Source organism: Schistocerca piceifrons, chromosome 1, assembly GCF_021461385.2.
Source record: "Schistocerca piceifrons isolate TAMUIC-IGC-003096 chromosome 1, iqSchPice1.1, whole genome shotgun sequence".
NCBI lineage: Eukaryota > Metazoa > Arthropoda > Insecta > Orthoptera > Acrididae > Schistocerca > Schistocerca piceifrons.
In genome coordinates, this window is record NC_060138.1 from 461391238 (window position 1) to 461413000 (window position 21763).

The 21763-nt window shown below is 40.4% G+C and overlaps 1 protein-coding gene across 1 annotated transcript in view; it reads left to right on the forward strand.

Annotated features, from left to right (window-relative positions):
- Positions 1-17228, forward strand: part of LOC124793441 (syntaxin-1A) — a gene marked incomplete at its 3' end in the record, with an annotated part of 252452 nt that extends 235224 nt beyond the window's left edge. The window contains 4 exon segments of the mRNA XM_047258020.1: positions 9528-9602; positions 9693-9875; positions 12926-12999; positions 17091-17228. Of these exon segments, the coding sequence (XP_047113976.1) occupies positions 9528-9602; positions 9693-9875; positions 12926-12999; positions 17091-17228 (470 nt within the window).
- Positions 17229-21763: the final 4535 nt, after the last annotated feature.

The following is a 21763-nucleotide window of genomic DNA, read 5'->3' on the forward strand; positions in this document are numbered from 1 at the left end:
AGTATATCTACATATACGTACTGTGCAAACCATTGTAAACTACGTGGCAGAAGGTACTTGGCACGGTACCACATTATACGTTTCCCCTCTCGTTCCATTGTGTATAGAGCGCAGGAAGAATGACGCCTTATGCGCGTGTTGTAACGAATCGTGATTCTCTCTTCTCGGTCTCTACATGAGCGACAGGTAGGGGATGAAGAATATCGCTTCATTCTTCACTCGGTACTGGGCCTTTAAATTTCCGAAGTAGGCTTTAGCAGGATAATTTGCTTATATCTCAAAGAATCCGCCAGTTCATCTTTTTCAACATTCCCGTGACGCTACCTCCTGAGTAACACACATGACCATTGTGACGCCCATCTGTCCATATGTTCAGTATCCCCTGTTAGTCCTATCTGGTACGGGTCCTTCAGGCGTGAACAGTAGTCTAATTTGGGACGCACAAGTGATTTGTAAGCAGTCATCGTTTTCCCGGTATCCTGCCAGCGAACTGAAATTTGCATCATGATTTACTTACAATTGAGCCTACGTGACATTTCGCTTAATTCCATTTCATAGCCCTACAAATCGTCAAACCCAAGTACATTGACCAGTACTAACTGTGAATCATAAATACTCAAGTTGAGGATGATACGCTTATTCGTTGTCTGAACTGCGTTATTTTACATTTCTGTACAGTTAAACGTTTTTGCAACCTTATGAAGATTGAATATTTGTGTAGCGTTTTCTGGACGGTACTTCCTTGTAGATACGCTCTTCCTTGTAGATACGTACTTCGTTGTAGGTAACTGCACCATATGCGAAGTCTGAGGTTGCTGCAATTAACATTGTCTGCCAGTCACTAATATACAAGATGTCCCAAAAGGTACTTTCCAAGTTCAGTGTCAGATAACTCAATTTGTAATTAACGTAGAGGGAAAAAAAGGCTTGTCTGATGACCAACTCAGTTTTTTTTTCCTTGTTCTTTCATCAGGCTCTACAAGCGCTTCCCTTCTCGCGCGTACACTATCTAGTCATATTGCAATTCAGCACAAACTCACTCTAACATGTCAACGTCAACTGTCTCAATAGCCGTCATTATCTTTGCCTTCAAATCTTCAACGTCATCCAAGGGCGTGCAGTATATATGCAATCAATACAGAAACAGATCAAGTCGCTTTTAAAGTACCCGGTGCACTGTCTGTGAAGCATATCCATTTCTTTTGATGCCTTGCTAAGAGACTTGTGTGATGGACGCTGGGAAACCTGTTGAATTCTCTCCCTGTTTTCGTCACTTCTCCTTGGCTTGCCCCGTTTCCGTGAAGTTCTTGCGCCATTTTCTTATGGATGGCCGAAAGGGTCTTGGTTTCCTACCATCCTCACTTTACGAAATTTCCCTGAACTTGGGTGTCTAGAGGTGCAGTTTCTGCAATGCTCTCACATCTATTTAAAGCTACCAAGCCACACATTGCGCCATTTCCTGTCCCGATTCCATTCTGATTCGTTTATGGTGTTCCTACCACCCTACAATAACAAAGAAACTTGTCCCACGTGCCTCTTGTCACCTGGAAAGGCAAATGATTCATTAATTTACATAAAAAAACGTAGAGTTGGTGTACGAGACAAACTTCACTTATCTTCGATAAGTTAATTACAAGGCGTGCTATGACATTGGAGTTGTAAAGTACCTATTGTGTCACGCCATACAACATAAACAACAAGGGTCCTAAGACCCTTCCAAGGGCACGCCTGTTGTTTCTTGTATACCAAGAAATCTTGAACGCAATTAAAAATTTTGTTTCATACCTCGTATGATGACACTTTCGTTGATAAATGTTGCTGCTGTATGGGTAAGATGTTTTCAGGAAGTAAAGGGAACACTGCACATATCTGATTTCCTTAATGCATAGGTTATAGGGTGTCGTTTGAGAAAATATGTGTTGGATTCAAAATTATGAAGGTTTTCGGAATCCATGCTGATTTCTGTTCGAGAGACCTGATTGTTTGAGCTCGTAACATGTTCTAGAACACCACAAGGGATGAACGTCATTGGGACTGAACGGCAGTTTTGTAGCTCACTTGCGTTACCCTTGTTGAGGACAAGTGTGACCTATGTTTTTCTAATCACTTACCTGTAATGTCTCACCTACAGAATACACATCATCTGGCACTCGAGAAAGAAGTAAGATTGCCGGGTGTCTGCCCCGCGCAACTGGACGTGTTCAAACGTCAATCACAAAGATTTTGTAATCGAAGTACAGGCGCTCTTGTTGCGTCATTCAGAGCCCACTTCCCAAGTCGAAGGAGGTAACACGTCGGCGCTCAACCCAAAGATTGCTGGCAGGAATGGTGGAAGAAAATCCACGGCGAACATTCGTGGGCTAATGGAGGCACACTGCCGCTGAGTTCGCCGTCACCAATGTTAAGTTGAAGTCCATACTTCACATTCACCCATCGGTCACGCGGCACTGATCGTGGAGGTGATCAGATGGAGATGCACTCCTTTTGACCATCTTCGGTATTTTTTCAGAGTAGTAGACACACGTACAATGTTATACGCTAAACGCACTCACCACACAAAACAGGTACTCATCCGAAACGCACAACGGAAGTTGCTGCGCGGTGTCATATCGTAAAGCTTGCAACAGTGCGTGATTCTGCATCTGTACATCGTATGCCACCTTTCAGTACGTGGCGTAAGGTACTTCTAGTACCACTATCATCTCTCCACCTTTCCCTGTTGGGTTCAGGAGAACGATTAACGACAAATTTCCGTATGATCTCTAATTTCTCGGATTTTCTGGTCGTGCTCATTTCACAAGATATATGTTGCACCAAGTGATACGTTGCTAGACTCTTCTTGGGGCATGCGCTCTTGGAATTAAACACATTCATACCGGCGTGTACAGCCGGTGGCTCACGCTCGACTTCACAAACTATGCTACCAGCAAAACAGTAACGTGTGATGTGTCACCTATAAGCCAGGTGCAAAGAACAGCTGCGAATACAATTGTGTGTTACCATTCAACGAGAGAGCTCTCTGAACAAATGAGATCACATAATTTGTTACTAAGCTAGTGTATAAAATTATTTTAAGTCATTTCTTTAAAAAATGGACTTACGCCATTTTCAGAGTAAAGGTCAATAGATTAAAATAGAACCCTTGGGCGTTTGAATCCGACCGCTGCCCCTTGGCGAGCAACAGGGAAAGTAGCACCGTCAGAGGAAGGGAAGAGTGAACACTCGCACCACCGCACAGCGAGAAACTCAGTTCTGTGCGCCAGCATGAACGTATTAAATAGTACACGTCTCCGTGATACACAGTACATATGCTGTACAGTCTTCCACTGTAGTTTGTTGAGCATCTACGTAACGCTCTCGCGCTTGCTAAACGATCACATGACAAAACGTGCGCTCTTCGGTGTAATGTCTCACCTACAGAACACACATCATCTGGCACTTGAGAAAGAAGTAAGATTGCCGGGTGTCTGCCCCGTGCAGCGAGGTGGCGCAGTGGTTAGCACACTGTACTTAAATTTAGGATGACGACGGTTCAAATCCGCGTCCGGCCATCCAGGTTTAGGTTTTCTGTGATTTCTGTAAATCACTCGAGGCAAATAACGAGATGATTACTTTCTAAGGGCACGAATGATTTCTTTCCGTATCCTTCCTTATTCCGAGCCTGTGCTCCCTTTCTGAAGACCTTAATGTCGAAGGGACGTTAAACCCTAACCTTATTTTCCGTCTTTCTTGCTTCCTTGTATTTTCTGGATCTCCCCTATCTCTTCTATTATTCCAGCCTGGTAAGGACCACTTACGGATGAGCAGTAGTTCAGAAATGATCTCAGAAATATTTCACAAGCACACTTACTTTGTGGATGAATTACGTTTCCTTAATATTGTTCCGAAGACCGTCTGACATCTGCTTCTCAAACAGTTGGTCTTATGGGGTCATTCCACGTTCAGTCGCTTCGGACGATTATTACTGTTAACAGTGGTTTTTCGCCAACAGCGTAAGCAAAGAATTATCGGTCTCTGCACGTATTTTTTGCGCATTTTATAAGGTTATTCAGACTTGACATCTCAAGTGATCAACCAAGTGGTGGCGTCGTCCTGTCGCAACGTTTCGTTGGCCCGCCTGCAGAAGTGGACGGTAGTCGAGGGACTATACAGATTGATGGAACACAGCATTCCGACACTTCGCTTGAAGGTCATGGGTATGAATCGCATCGAAACGTTGCGACAAGACGGCACCACCATTCGGCTGATCAGCCGAGCAGATTTCATCATTGGAATACACGGAGAGAGCCTGCAATCACATTTATTCAAACTTGTTTCACGAAACAAATGTGCGGGACGTGTGCAGTAGATGGTCTGCATTGTAAGGACGACCAAATAAGAGCTTCGATTCTTCTTGCACGGAACTGTTGACGAAATACCCCCACCTCCCTCCACCGTTCCAGTCCCCACCACCGTTCGCCCGACTGCACCCCAACCCCCGTCGTCCGAATTCCCCAGGAAGCCTCAGTCAGATAAGAGCGAAGTCCAGCGATCGAAATCTCCGGCGGTCGCTGCCATGGCAACCGGCTGTCCGCGATGCTGCGTGGGCGCACCGTAGTGACGTCATGTACTGATAACGCCCACTCAGGCGGGGCGACCCCGTTCTCGGGCTGCGCCGCGCAGCGTGGTCCACGAGGTTCCGCTTACTCATCGCCCACGACCGCCCGTCAAGGGTCATCCACGGCTCGCCCCGCACCGCGACGCCTCACGCTTCTGGACCGCTGCGTCTCCCCCCACCCTCCTCCTCCTCCTCCTCCTCCTCCTCCTCCTCCTCCTCCTCCTCCTCACCTGTTCACTTCGCTGGAGCCGGAGCCGTTTTTGTTTGCAGGCGTTAATCGGCTAGTGAGGCGGTGGAGACACCCCCCCTCCCTCCCTCCCCCCTTTACACACACACACACACACACACACACACACACACACACACACACACAAACGTAACTTGCCGTTACGCTCACGTTTTGTGTGCAAGAGGTACATCTAATACGATGTCTGCAATAATATGATGGAATATGTATAATGGTAGAGCACTGCAATTGCACCTGGCTGAATAATACTAAGTAATGTAACACTGCTGTCTATAAAATTGACCATGTATTTATCAATCCAGATGTACAAAACGAGATTAGTGACTATATTGCCATGGCAAATCACACAATGATACAAACTTTGAACACATCTACGTAGCCACAACACTAGAAACATAAACATAGCAACATTTGTGTGTGTGTGTGTGTGTGTGTGTGTGTGTGTGTGTGTGTGTAGAGTTATTACACTACAAACTGTGAATTTGACCTCAGTTAAATTATTACACCTATGTTGACTCCTCTCTTGGCCACTAAGTTTGCACAGTCCTTGAAGAATCCTTTGGGCAGTTAACACAGCTGTCTGCTGTGCAGATATGGGTGTAGGTAATGTATCGTCCATCACATAAACTTGGTTTTATTTTACAGTTCTGCACACCTCTGTGTATTCACGACAACTGTGTAGTCAGTCCTTGTGAAGTAACCATTGCCAGCCAACCGACCATTGTCATTGTACATCAGTATATAGCAGCATGTGACCAGCTCATCACTCTACACGCTCTTTGCCTCCAAAATAGATGTTCTGTTTCGGCAGTGCCAGGAATCCGAGTGCTCCACTCGTCAGTTGCACGCTGACCACTCAATTGTTCAGCTAGACACTCTCATTAATATGCATTTCAGATTTAATGTATCGAGCAAGAGAAGAATATTATAGTCAGAAATTTCAAATTCGCTGAATGTTCTCATTGATCCACGGTGTGGAAGATGCCGGCAGAATATCAGCATATGTGCAAAAATGCTACTTCCACACAAGGATGGTGAAACTAGCCATGCCTGATGCGCCTATCATTCTCCAGACAGATTGACCTGTTTGTAAAAGGTGATCTCGTTATCCAGAAATGTTAAAATAATAGCTTCCTCTCGGCACTGGTTTGTAGAAGGGATTGTATGCATGCCAAATTCTTATTTCCGGGATTTCACATGTTTTAATTCCAGAAATTTCCTATCTCTACCTTCACCACCATTTGTGATTTACATTATTGTGCAGATGGACATGTTGTTTTCAGTTCTGCTCATAGTGTGCAATGCTGTTCTGATAGACTGCATAGATAACATTGTAACTCCAGTTACGTGATGTGACAGGTACCCACACTAACTCTCATCACAAAACACTCCGAAAATATAAAGAATATTCAGCTTCCAGTTCTTCTAAATGTAATATTTCTGAAACATAATTCTGCATGTAAAAGTGAATTTTATGATATATTTATCAACAGAATCGTGCATCCCCATTATGTTAAGAGAAACACTGGGTTATTCATCATGTTGTTACGGCTTACAGTACAAAGATAGCTTTGATGCAGCTGCCCACACTAGACCATCCTGTGCAAAACCTTTCGCATGTGCATAGGTACTGCAACCTATGTTCACTTGAACTTGTTTACTGCATGCATCCTTTGATCTCCCTCTACCTCTACAATTTTCACTCCCCTTACCTCTTACCTCCATTACCAGTACCTTGACGCCTCAGGGTGTGTTCTATCAACCGATTCTCTATTTTAGTCAAATTGTGCAATTAATTCCTTTCCTCCCCAGTTTGATTTGGTACCTCATCACTAGTTATTCCATCTATCCATCTGACCTTCAGAAAAGTAGAGAACAGAAGCTTTTGAAATGAAACGTGGCACTACAGAAGAATGCTGAACCTCTTATCATCCATGATTCACTTTTGTAAGAAACTACATTCCAGACACATACTTTCAGGAAACACTTCCTAACACTCCAGCTTTTGTTAGATCTTACCAAATACTTCCTCTTCAAAAAATTTTTCTTGCTAGTGACAGTGTACATTTTGTATCATCTCTACTTTTATGATAGTCAACTATTTTGCTGCTCATATAACGCAATTTATGTTTTAGTTTTAGTGTCTCATTTGCTAATCTACTTCAGTCAGCATTATTTTTTTCGGTTAGACTACATTCCATTACTCTTCCTTTACTTTTGTTTGTATTCATCTTATAAACCCTTTCAAGACTATACCCCTTCTGTTCAACTGCTCATCCAAGTCCTTTGCCAACTCTGAGAGATTCATTATGTCAATTGCAAACCTAAGAGTTTTTATTTCTTCTCCATGGACTTTAATTCCCCTTTCAATTTTCTCCTGATTCCCTTTACTGCTTGCTCGGTGTACAGATAGAATGACGTCCTACATGAGCTACACCCTGTCTCACTTCCTTCTCAACCACTGCTCTCCTTTCATACCTTTCAACTCTCATAACTGCTGTTCGATTTCTGTAAAAGTTGTAAATAAGTTTACAGTTCATGTATTTTGTGCCTGATACCTTCAGTTTCAAATAATGCAGAGAGAACATTGTCAAAAGGTTTCTCTAAATCGACAAATGTTATAAATGCAGATGTGCCTGTTTTCACTCTATTTTCTATGATAAATTGTATGGTCAGTATTGCCATCCATGTTCATAAATTTCTCCAGAACAAAACCTTCAGCTTTTACCAGTTTTTCCATTCTTCTGTAAATAATTTGTGTCAATATTTTGCAACAATGACTTACTAAACTGATGGTTTCATAGTAGTAACACTTGCCTTCTTTGAAATCTCTATTAGTACACGTTTCAATTGAAGCCTAAGGGTATTTAACCTGTCTTGCAATCTTGCACAATGGATGGAATAATTATTTTCTCATGACTGTCCCATGTATGTTTCCTCTAAGGTCATTTAGTGCTCTGTCATATTCTTCTCACAGTATCATATCTCCCATCTCATCTTCACCTACTTGATATTCTCTTTTTATAATATTGTTCTCAAGTTTGTTTCCCTTGTATAGACTTCCTAAATATTTCTTCCACCTTTCAACTTTGTGTGGTACAAAGTTAAAATAATTTGAAGGGAATTAAGTGAAGTTCAAAATGCCGTAGAGTGAAATGGCTAAAATTTTTAACTGAGGAATGACAATTCGTCAGGACCTGCTTTAAGCTATGATATTAAGACATCTTATTTGCAAGCTATTGTTTAAGAAAAAATAATTAGCTAAAAATATAATCCACAAGGCATCAAAAATACTCTCTCTCTATTCCTCTGGTCCAGCCAACTAAAACAGAATGGAGCACAAGGAACAAAAGTGAAGAAAATTACCACATAATGTTGTGTGTCACTGTACAATATGAGGCTATCATAGAAAAAAGTCATCACTTGATGAACTGTGGAATTTTCAGTCCGTTAAACTTCAATTTATTTGAAAATAACTGATCTTCGTTGCAGCAGTTTGACTGGGTCTCCTCTTTGTCCCTGCTTTTTCAAGATCTAATGATGACTTTAAAGCTAGTACTAGTTCAGTGCTTATACAAATTAAATTGAGACCAAGGCTGTGGTTTTGTTAGATCATAGGTATCAGTGTCATCAACATTCTTCTGAGACTGTAAAAGAAATGTCATTTCAAAACACACCGCCTGCTCTGGTCTTCAATTAATCAGTGTAATGGCATATTGCAATAAATTCGATGAGCTATTGTAGTGAAGTATGATTGCTGACCCCACTTCTGAGAACTCCTTAACAGCCTCTCCTCTGTGTGTGTGTGTGTGTGTGTGTGTGTGTGTGTGTGTGTGTGTGTGTGTGTGTGTCTTGTCCGCCAGTGCTGCTGTGGTTGAAAAAGTCGTCTCCCACTTCTTTCTACCAATGTTGCATAAATTTTACTTATCACTGATATTACTAATTAGCAAATTTTCCCAACTGTCCCTCTTTTTCCTTCTCCCCCCCCCCCCCTCCCACCCACCTCTTTTCCACTCTGATACTGTCTTCCTTTCACAAGCAGTTGTGGTTCCCCCCATGATGTTGCAGATAATATCCCAGTGCTCATGGTCATACCTATTATTTTGCCAGGAAGCCTACTGTTCTAGGGTACAAGAGGTGAATCAGCTGAGTATTTGCTTCCCTGTCTCTACTGACCAAGATCATCAAACTGGACTGACACTCAGGGGCAGCAGGGTTCAAATCCCATTCATGGATCCAGATAAAGGGTTTTCTGCTGTCACTAAATCAGTTCACGTCAACTCCAGAATGGTTCCTCTGAAGAGGACATAGCCGATTTTGTCTCCTGGTATTGCCCTATCCAATCTCGAGCGCAGTCTCTAATGACCTTATTCTTGATGTGATGTAAAAGCCTAATCGTCCTTCCTTTCTTCTGAGGACTCGTGAACACAACTCATTCACTGACATAAGCAAAAAGATTGCATCTCCATGTCACTGTAAATTCACTTGAATTATCTTAACAGGAACAGCATTTTGATTATTCCAGTGTGTACTACCTATGGATAACTTCAGTCAGGAGGTAAATGGAAGATAGAGAATTCTGCTCAAAACGTGTGCTAAGAATTTCATGAAGCCCCATAAATTACTTGTAAATGTTAGGAGTCCATAAACATTTAATTCAAAGTAAATTTTCTCTTGTTGCAGAGGTCAAACAGGAGCTGGAGGATTTAATGGCTGATATTAAAAAAACTGCCAACAAAGTCCGTGCCAAATTAAAAGGTTTGTTCCATGTTTGTATCAGTTTCACTAAATCAGTGCAATGAAACAGTTGGTAATTGTTAATTGTTAATTTTGTTTATTGTGTTTCAGTCATAGAGCAAAACATAGAACAAGAAGAACATACAAATAAGTCGTCTGCTGACTTGAGGATACGAAAGACTCAGCATTCGACACTGTCAAGAAAATTTGTCGAAGTAATGACGGAGTACAATAGAACGCAGACAGATTATAGAGAACGATGCAAGGGTAGGATACAGAGGCAGCTAGAAATAAGTAAGTAAATGCTCATATTTTCATTTTGTCAATAGAATCAAGTTTTGATATTACCAAGTTTTTAGAATACTCTGAGATATTTGTGAAGTGATACTGACATGGTTAGTAAGATAGTGGAGAATAATAGTTCAGTACATGCTGCAGAGACTGTGCTGTAGCATTTACTGAAATTTACATTTCAATTACAATGACTTTTAAAGACAATTTGAAAGGAACAACACAGTCTTTGACTGAGTACCTGGGTTGCTAAATGCATGGGGTGCCAATTTAAATCACACCTACTAAGATACAGAAAATTCCTTTTTCATCTTGCTAGATAAACACACAGCCATCTAACTCACTGAAAAGGTGAACTGGATGTTATTGCTTTGATGTAGCTTGTATTTGTACAATAAACAACTGCTGTTTAGTGCCACTTGTTTACTGTTGACCCCTGTTGTTCACACACAATTGCTGTTTGTTCAGGGCTGCAGTTCGTATTGATTCATTTAAACAAAGCAGTGTTCATTCTTGTTGCAAGTTTTCAGAGTGTATTATAGTAATACATAGACTGTATTGTTTGAATTACTTTATCAGTTCAGTTAGCCTACAGTTTGAGACAAATTCAAACATACCATGCCGTACCATGATCATGACATGCGGATTAGTAGACATATCCACATAATGCAAGACAATACCGTACTGCAGTATATTGATTGGCGGTGTATAGTTCTCACATTGATGTAATTGCAGAAAGTGAGTTACACAGATAAGATGAAATAACAAAAATATTAAATACGGTATTCTTGCATTGTCATGAGGTCCATAAGGGATAAATTATATATATAATTTTTTTACTACTTTCAAATATGGGAAATCCCTTCGTACATAAGTTGCCAAGCCTTTGTCAACCAGAAGGGTTATTTGGATGCCACGGTGCTACACTGGATATGGCCTTATTGAGGTGGAAATCACTTGCTTTCCTCAGACTTGTGAACTGACTCACTGAGCCATCATGGGAGGAGAAGGGGTCTGCAGTTTAATGTGGATTCAAACTATGGGACAACTTGACTTGCTTCACATTAACAAACTGTGAATAGGTGCTAGAAAAAATGTAAGAACCAACTGAGGAATGAATCCCAGACCTCTGGACTTGTAAAATTACATTTACACACTAAGCCAAGGAGTTCCACACTGTGTGTGTGTGTGTCATGGTCCAGTAAAAGTTTCTACAGTAACTTCCCAGGCTAAGACTAATTTTCTCCACAATAACAGTTTTAGGAAGTTTGAAAATGTTAAACATCACTTGGTCTTCACCACAGCCATCTAAGACAATTATTTCCTCTACAGTCTTGTTCTAAATTGCACTTTCCATTCTTCCTGAGAACGCTATCAATATTGTATCCTTCTAGCATTAAGAATAACTATACATTCATCTCAGACATGTAATATTTGCCATTGATTTGGATTTTCTTAGAGATGTGAGAGTATTTACATAATGGAATGAGTTCTGCACTTCATTGCTAACATCACTTAGCAGCCAAAAGGTACGGCTCTTATTTGGCAAGTATAAGTACCGTAATGAATATTTTGATACTAAAATTGAAATAGTCAACTCAAATAACTTGGGTCTTCAGTAAAATATAGTTTTAGTTATTCATTGATCTCTGCAGAATGTGTTAAATAAAAAAGTATAAAATACGATTTTTCATAAAAAAGAAAAAGCCTTTAGTCATACGATTTTGATCAGGTGAGGTGCTTGTAACAGTGATTAATAACCTGGAATATGACTGCAGACAATTCCTGTGAGAGAGATTTCTAATACAGTGAACAATACAGAGTCAGGAGCAATCAAAATTTTGTCACATAAGCGTAGCTCTCATGTAAGATACATAAAACAAAGAAATGGGAAGAGTCTCCTCGTATATCTACATACGAGGGAAGTACCTAACTCAGACAACTAAACATGAATAAAAATGATTTTAAAATATGGAGATGTGTCTGTTCTATTACATATCAAATTTTTTTATCTGCAGAATTCACCATTTGTGGGCAATTGGTGTTTGAAGGTTAACAAATCTCAAGCATATAGCAGCCTGATTCAATGGAGAAACAATACCATGTAAGCAACAATTATAACCAGCAGACTCACTAGAGACATAAAAGCTATGTTATTTGGTCATTAACAAATTTTTGCTTGAAAAAATAAATGTCAGTAGATCAGAGTTGTATTTCTCACAACAGAATTCGCTGTGTCGTCGTACCATTTTCCTGTGTTAGTCATCAAATAGCAGATGTGGAGGTTTAATAAAGTGATTATAACTCTGTAGAACAGAACGGTTTGTGACAAAAAGTGAGGTAATATGAGCACTGTGACATCTGATAATGGGCTACCAAAGTGTGGAAACATTGAAAGCAATGTAACGTGACAATGTGTTGCTCTCGTCAAGTATGTTCACACTGTTCAGTTCTATTGTGTTTTTTGTTACTACATTGACACTCTATTTGCCATTTGTTGATGAACAAGGAAAGAGAATATAGCAAGGCAGCAAATCTGTTATAGGGGGGGGGGGGGGGGGGGGGGGGGGGGGGGGTGGGGGTGTGTGTGGGGAGACGGCTACTTCTATTTAGGAAATCTGACTTCTGTAAGTATTTATGTGATAGGAGACATTGTTTCAAGCAAATGTTAAACATTTTTTTCCAAATGATGTCATTTATGATTTTTTGAACCTACTGGTTACGATGGTGTGTTCAGTGATTTGGGCTGCTGTAGTTCTTAGATTCATTAATCTTAAACATTGACTGTCTGAAAATGCAGAAATTTGCATGTAAAGTAACTTAATGGGTGGCAGAACAGGCACATTCCCATATTTTCAATTTATTTATATCCCGATTTAATCGTTTGTTCTGGGATGCTTTGCTTGTGAGAAGAAAGTAGGTTTCTGCTAGCAGCTACGACACAATAAAAATCTTAGTGAATGTGTACAGCTAACTTTTCATTGGATTTTTTTGTATTTGTAACACTGTGTTTTGTGCATGTGTCTGTATTGATTCCAGTTATTTTTGTGTAGCTGGCAGATCAACAACAAATGAGGAGCTGGAAGATATGTTAGAGCAAGGAAACCCAGCTGTGTTCACACAAGGGGTAGGTGTCTGAACTGCCATTTCAACAGATATCAAATTTATTTAACTTGTGAAGCCCATGAATTCGAAGGTTTCTTTGTTTTGAAATATATTCATCATTTACATAACATGATGTTTGTACGTACATAAAGAATAGTAAAGCTACATTGTTACTTGGATCTAATAATTTGATAAAATCTATTTGTTCTGATACATAATTCAGACAACTTTTATTTCTTCAAGAAATTCAATTGATTGCCAAATTACCAACGTTTTGTTTGGTAACACTAGTTCCTTTCCTGTTTTCCCCTTTTATTATTTTTCCTGGAGTTAGTTCTAGCTTCTTGTCTAGTTAATTTTTCATTCTGCTGTCATTCACCCAACTGACAAATTAATTAAATCCAGACTTGGTCCCAGATAGTCACTACCTAATTTTTGAGAAAGGCTATGTTAATTGCATTAGTTTTTGTTTTTTAAGTACAAGAAATTGTTTCAAGTAGGAAGAAAAGACGAGTGTCATACAATAATTGACCCTGATCACAGCCACAAAACAAGTAGTGAGAATGAGATCAGGCTGATTAGCTTTGCCAAAACAAGGAGAATAACAATTAGAAATTCAGACCTCCCTCATAAAGTATAGTTCAGTCAGTGTAAGGTGATCTCAGACAAATTGAAGGGAGCTGAGAATGGCAGCTTTGCGGGCCTACCACAACCACTAACTTCATGCGATGTTGTAAATGTGTCTATGGGCAGTGCCTCAGTGTTGTCACAGCTCTGTAGACAGCTACTGTTTTCACCTGCTGCCATTAGTGGTTCACAGTTGAAAGCTGGCAATAACACTTTGAGCTATCGGGGATCAAACTTAGGCCATCTTGACCATAGTAAGGTAAGGTTACCTGGATATCCCTAGAGGGAAGTACAATAAACCAGATCAACCATGTGATAGTTAACCATGAACATGATGAATGTGTTAAACATGTATGAACCTTCCGTGGGGCAGATATGAAGTCCAATCATTTTTTGGTGGTAGTCAGACTATGTCTGAAACTGTCCACCAAATGGCAAAGTAATGTTCAAAGGATGGTCCACTTTGAAATGGATAAATTGAAAGATTTAGAAGCGAGACAATGCTAAAGAGGTAAAATTGCAAAAACGTCCGACAGCATTGGAGGATACAACATGGCTGATGCATTGTTGGTGTTAAGAAATGCAGTGTTAGCGAATGCGATTGGAGAACTTGTTTCACATTGGAGACACAGAAGTAAAACTTTGTTTGAAGAAGAATGTTTGGAATTTGTAGAGACCAGGTCACCTAAGAGACTAAAATGGCTAGAACAACTTTAAGAAGATGCAAGGATAGCTTCTTATGAGGGGAGGTATAACACGGGTCAGCTCATATGGGAGAAGAAACGGAAAACAACAAAAGTTTGTTGATAGCAGTCAAAGAATCTTTTTCTGGGCTTCAGGATTTTGGCAGAAGTACCTACCAACAACATACACTGGTTTTAATGGATGAAACTGGGGTAGTGATATCACCACTAGAGCAAACAGATATTTTTAAAAAAATAGTTTGAGAACTAAAAATCGTCACTTCCCAACAGTGATGACAACACAGATGAAGGCCTAGTTTGACAGAGTGAAAGTCCCTGAACCATGAGAGATAGAAATCAATGATGCGCTAAAGGCCCTCAAGAACAGTAAAGCTTCAGGAGGTAGGGGTGTCACAGCTGAGATGATCAGCTAGGGAGGTGACACATTTATGGATGCTTCAAAGCTGTTAAGAAATAACTCCTGAAGAATGGAAGGGAGCAGTTACGTGTCCCCCCTCTTCAACAAGGGTGGTGCTACACAAATACCCAACTACCGAGATGTTTCATTACTTGAAACTGCTTATAAAGTCTTTGCAAATCTGCTGGTAAACAACATGAAATCTTTGACTGAAGGAATTGTAGACCACAGTCAGTGTGGTTTTGTCCCTAGATGGTAGACTCAGGACCCCAATTTGCCTTGAGGCAGCTGATAGAAAACTTTTTAGAGTTTTATTGGGAATTACACCTCATATTCATTGATTTTTGACAAGCTTATGAAAGCTTTGGCCATTCCATGGTGTGGAAAATATTGTAGGAATTTCACATCTCATCGCCGGCCGGTGTCGCCAAGCGGTTCTAGGCACTTCAGTCTGGAACCGCGCGACCGCTACGGTCGCAGGTTCAAATCCTGCCTCGGGTGTGGATATGTGTGATGTCCTCAGGTTAGTTAGGTTTAAGTAGTTCTACGTTCTAAGGGACTGATTACTTCAGATGTTAAATCCCATAGTGCTCAGAGCCATTCACATCTCATCAAAATAGATAAGGTTAAGTGCAACTTGCTACACTCAATGAGATCCATTGGTGCCAATAATATTCAACTTGGCCTTGCAAAAAGTAAGCCATAACACTGATAGTATCAGAGAACTGGAGATGGTAGGGGGCAGAGACAGTCCTGCCAGTTGCTGAGGAGATTGTGATTCTTGGTGACACTTTGGAGCAAGTATGTACTGATACTTCCTGATTTATCAGCAGTATGAAGAAAACTGGGCCGGTTATGGATGAGGATAAATGAAATACCTTGTAGTACATCATTAAGCTCTCCTTCTCCCATTGTTGATAGGCATGCATATGAATAAGTTCAGTAATTAAAGTATCGAGGTTGTATATTGAATAATGAAAATGAAGTGATGAGATAGGTGCATGAACGATTAATAAATGTCAGTCACACGTTCTTTAGTCTGAGCAATTTATTCAAGCCTCAACTGATATCGCAGAAGAAGAATAAGGCCCATATGTAAATGACACTGGTATGGCAGGTTCTTTTATTTGGTTGTGAAACCTGGGTGATATCAGAAATATGACCCTTCGAGAGGAAGATACATCGAAAGATCTATGGACCCATCTTACGATGCCATGGAAGGTAAATGGGAGCAAAGAACAAAATAAGACCTGTACCGGTGGTTCAGAATGCCACACATTGGCAAAATATTAGGGCACAACAGGCTGCAGTGGTTTGGTCACATCTTTCAAACAGATAGATCCCTCCCTTGCCAAGTCCTCCGTTGCCAACCTGCTGGAAAACACCCAAGGGGATGTCCAAGGATGCAATGGAAGAAACAAGTATTAACAATCAAAGAAATGGTCCAGCAGCAGTGGAGAGGAAGTAGAGATTTTGGACCGATGGACTAGCATCTGCAGTAGATTTCTCTCTCGTCACTGACAGACCTCCTTTTTTTATTGTGCTTTTAATGTTTTCTTTTATGCTTTTTTATAGAGGGGTTTCTTCCCTCCTTTTACAGTGTGTTCATTTCTTTAGCTTTTCCTGTAAGAGAAGCCCGTTAATGCGATAGGTGGTTGCGTGGGTGGGTGGGGTGGGTGGTTGCGGTGAAAATGTGTGACATAACGACATCCCTTGCGAATGTCAAATAAGTTGTAATCCATGTGAATTTGGTTGATTAAATTACAGTTTTTCTGCTAGTACCTTCGAAATGGTAAGTAAACAGAATGCATACAGTTCCTGTTTTTGGCACAGTAAATTCTGGAAGATCCTTAAGTTTAAAAACATTATTTCAACCCTTATTTGTGCCATGCCACCATTGCACCGAAATACATCCACATCTTCCACTCTCTACCTGTACTTTTTGCACAATGCGTGTATTTGATACATATTGCCATGAAGGGTTGTATAATACCCTTGCAGTAGTTTCCTTTCACTACAGCATCTAGTTGCGAAGCTTTTTCACATTATCTGAAAACAAAATCTGTGAGTTTTACAATAATATTCTCTCTGTGTTTCTTGGAACATGGATAAATTCTCATCACAGACCATTTTCTGTACTGACTTCACAAGAGTTGTTTTAGCAAGACTTTCCTTCTTCTTCTTCTTCTCCCCCCCCCCCCCCCCCCCCCCCCTCTCTCTCTCTCTCTCTCTCTCTCTCTCTCTCTCTCTCTCTCTCTCTCTCTCTCTCTCTCTGTCTGTCTGTCTGTCTGTCTGTCTCCCTCCCTCTACACAAAACATCATTAAAATATGGTGCAGATTGTAAGACATTTAAATTAATAGAACTTTTCTCAAAACATATTGCAGATAATAATGGAGACTCAGCAAGCCAAACAGACCCTAGCAGACATTGAAGCAAGGCATGCAGACATCATAAAATTAGAAAACTCTATTAGGGAACTGCATGACATGTTCATGGACATGGCAATGTTAGTGGAAAGCCAGGTATGTATTGGCCAATATTGTTTCCATCAATTTTATATTGCTCAAAAAATTGTAAAATACATATCTGTTAATATCAGTTTAATAAATTTCATTCTGTGCAAAACAACATTTACAAATTTTCTTCGGTGGTAGACTTTCTCATGTGAATAATTCTGTGATATAGAATCCACAAAGCACTGAAACATTCGTATGTATTTCAGCAATAATAAGTGCCAAATATATTAGTTAGTTAGGGAAAGAAACACTATAAAAGGTTATTTTATTTTCAAAAGGCAAGCTAGTTTCTTCAGATCCAATGGTAGATTATATTTGCATTATCACAGCTCAGATTCCACCCATGGAACGATGAACAAAAGATAACAATTATTTATAATTTACTTCCACTTTCATTCTCTACTTTGAGACTTACATATGCATTCTGCAAGATATATTAAACATTATGACGTTGCCCGCCACCCGCTGCTGCTGCTGCAAACTTGTACATTACATCTTTTGATATTGTAGGCACTTGATCTAAATGTTCTACCTCATTCTTCTACATTCCTAGATGACTTTTTTCTGGTTGAGATCTGTTTACTCCAGCCTGACCACTGCCCTGGTGCGTCCCCTCCCCTGCGCATGCACCTAGCTCTTCGGCCCTCCAGCTGCCCGCCCCGTCCCCCTGTGGACTCCACTCCTGGACCTTCACAGTGGTGTAACAACTCCTGCTTTGGCAAAAACAACGTTATGAAAGAAGTTACTTCATGATAAATTTATTATTCAGTAAATGTGGAAGTTATTAAATACTGAATCAGAAATTTGATAGGAGCTTTGTGGCAGTTGCAGCAGTAACAGCATGATGGAAAAAGATTGTGGTCTCTAATTTTTGTAACAATGTATGTTTCGGTTTATCTAAAAAAAGATGGAGGCAATTGTGTGCACTGCTAAATTATAGTTTCCCTGTAAGAGTATTTGTGGTGTGAATGTTTTAGAATAACTTAATTTTTGCCTTTGTTGCCTAAATTTCAGTGACAATTGCAGTATGTACCTTAGGAATATTTTCAAGATAAATATTTTGTGTGGAACGATGTATATGTATGCCAGAAAAGTTTAATTTTTTTTGTTAAGAGCATGTTCACAAAATCTGCCTCTTGAATATAACTATGTTTGAGATTAACAGTGTAGTTTCAATGTATTTGTTCACAAAACTTAGATAAAGTTCATTACTCTTCATCTTGATTCAAATTGTTGCTTAATATGTATCTTCCTGATACATGTCCTTCAAATTTAATAAGTTTCTCTTTACATTGATTCATTTCCTGGCAAGTAGCCTCACTGAACACAGAATTAGTCACTTGAATGTTGGAGACAAGTAACTTTATCCATATGTATGTGGCACCTGACAAGTTGAGCGGATGCTGATTGTATATGAAATGCTCTTCATCATTAAGAATGGAGGTATCTATCTCTCTGTGTGCCCTCCGTAACACCAGAGCGGGATAGAGCTACAAACAATATGATTTGCTGTGGATGTTTCAAAGGTCATCCATTGAAGTAAATACCCTTTTCATGTATTTATCACTGAGTACTGTCCTTCTGAAGCAAAAGTATTGGGAATATTCCATTGTGCAAGACATTCACATACATATTGAAGCTAAAAAATTGTCTTTATGGATTTGCGTGCCAAATTGTTGCAGTTTATGGTTCAAAACTATTGCCTTTGTGCTTGTTACTGCTGTAAGATGTTAACGCCAGTTGCTGTCATCTTATTTCAGAATGGACATTTGAGGAAACTTTCATCACATGAGTGTTTTGTTCAGAGTAAAATACAACAGAGCCGTAACTACTATGGCTGACCACAATGTTCAGTTAAATTAAACTATGAAGGACTGGCAATGTGTTACATAAGCAGGTAAACCACACTTGCACCTTTAAGTGAATGGTGCTCAGTATTGTGTGGATTGTAAATTCTGGAAAGATCACAGGCAGGCAGACTTGCAAACTGCAGAAAGTTAGTTTTTTTTGCACCCATGGATCACATTTGCAACTACTCACCATTACATGAAAGTGCTTCAATAAATGTAACCCAACCACACCTGATATTCTCTCTTCAAAACTTTATATGTGGGCAATAATGTTCAAACTGAGATGATTTCAGTTTGCTTTTCGTAATTACCCATCTTTATTGCACATTGCTCTATAATACACTGGTTTTCCGTGTACTGCCATCGTCAGGTATATTAAAAACACTCCACAGATGAAATCGTGAATAGATGATATGCGTGTTTGGCTGGATTTGATTACAGATTCAGTAGTTTAAAATAGGATATTCATAATCATTAATTAAAATAGTTCTGATTACCTTAAGTGTGCATTGAACAGTGCAAATTCATTCAGTCTGTAGAAGCTGGCCGCAGTTCGCAAACATCTGAATGCACTTTTGGCTATGGTCAGTCACTTTCAGGCAGCAGCCTCAAGGTGTAGCGATGGTGGAGAATGTGGTGCATTGTATGCGGCACCTCAGATGTTGCTTATTTTGCCCATGGGCTCTGCTTCCGAGGCACCTCCTGGTGCACACGGCACAGTCAATTCACCCTCACAGCAGGGTGAGTGGCGGGTGGTAATGCATTCACGTCACTTGAGGTGGAGGGCCATTGTGGAGGCAGGCCCATTCACCTTGTGAGTTGACACGTGGCCACTCCTTCAGCAAGGTCCAAGCAGACACACAGGGTAAGGGGCTTACTAGTTATTGGGAGCTCCAATGTTAGGCTCGTTATGGGGCCCCTTAGCCAGATAGTCTTCAGTGCTGGAAAAAAAGCCAATGTGCACTTCTTGTGTCTACTGAGGGGCCTCATCAAACATGTCGAGGTGGCCTGGACTGCTACTATTGAGCGTGCAGGTGCAATAGTCTGCAAGTTTTGGCTTGTGTTGTCACCAACAGTGTCTTTCGCATGGGTTCTGAGGTGATCCTTAGCTCGTAGAGGTAGCTGGCAGAGTTGGTTAAGATTGCTGGCCTCATGTGCAGGGTGCAGCAGAGCTCACAATTTGCAAGCGTCATTCCCAAAGTTTATCAGGGTCCTTTCATTTGGAACTGAGTGGAGGGTCTCAAACCAAAGGCTTTGTTGACTCCGTGACAGTCTTGGCTGCAGATTTCTAGACCTGCATTATCATGCAGGGATTTGTTGGACTCCCTTTGGTAGGTCTGAGATGCACTGCACAAAGGAAGCAGCTTCTCTGGTAGTGTAGTACTTGTGGAGTGCGCATGAGGACTTTCAGGCTAGGCAGTAGTGCGAGGTGCTATGATGAACACTGGCCAGTCGATACGCAGCAAGGGAAGTTAAATGTTGTTCAGAATACAGACACTCAGACTGTCCATAATTTTATCAGTAAACTGTTGAAGTATTTGTAATAAAGTTCTTGAATTTACTGCCCTCAATGAAAGTCCTCGTGCTCAAATTATTCCTGGGACCAAGAGATGGCCGAACCTTAGGTAGCAAATATATCAGAAAGACAGATTAGAGACCGTAGGAGGGGGAATATTTAGTGCAGTTGACAAATACATTGGCTCTAGTAAGGTCGAAATTGTGTGGGACAGTGAAGTTACCTGGTCACATATAACAGGTGTTGTTCAAACGAAGTTAATTGTTGGATGTTTTTATCGGCCACCAGAGTCTGCTGTGACAATTCCAGATATTTTCAAAGAAATACTAAGGTCAGTTGTGCATGAATGCCCAGGTCATGCAAAACTAGTTGGACGTTACTTTAACCCATAGAGTATAGACTGAAATGTCTATGGAATCATTGGGGGATAAATAGACAGTCATGCGAAATGCTTTTGAACATGTTTTCTGAAAGCTTTCTTGATCAGCTAGCTCGGCAGCCCAAACACAATGGGAATTGTTGCACACTCGGTTCAGAAGGGAATGCACAAATGAGGACAAGCGGATGTCAGTAGAGATTCAGGCATATGTGAGACGATCTGTGCCCGAAGCATACAACTACCACCGTCACACCTTAGCAAAAGAACCCAAGGAAATTCTGGTCTTATGTAAAATCATTAAGCAGAACTAAGTCTTCCATTCTGTCCCTTGTTGATCAGTCTGGTATGGCAGCTCAAGATAGCAAAATGAAAGCCCAAGTTTTAAATCTCACATTCAAGAAATCATTCACACATGAGAGTTGTACAAACATAGTCATTCGACCATCAGACGGACTCCCGTATGGACAACACAGTAACAGGACCCCTGGTGTAGAGAAACAGCTGAAAGATTTGAAGGTAAATAAATCATCACATCAGGATGGAATCCCAGTTCAGTTTACAAAGAGTAATATGACTTCGGCCCCCTTGTATTTATCATGAATCTCTCATCCAGCACAAAGTCCGAAGCAACTGGAAAAAGGCGCAGGTGACTCCAGTATATAAGGAGGTTAAAAGAACGCAGAATTGCAGACCAATATCCCTAACTTCTATTTGCTGCAGAATCCTGGAACAAGTTCTCAGTTCGAATATAATAAATTTTCTTGAGAGTGAGAGATGTATGTCCATGAATCAGCAT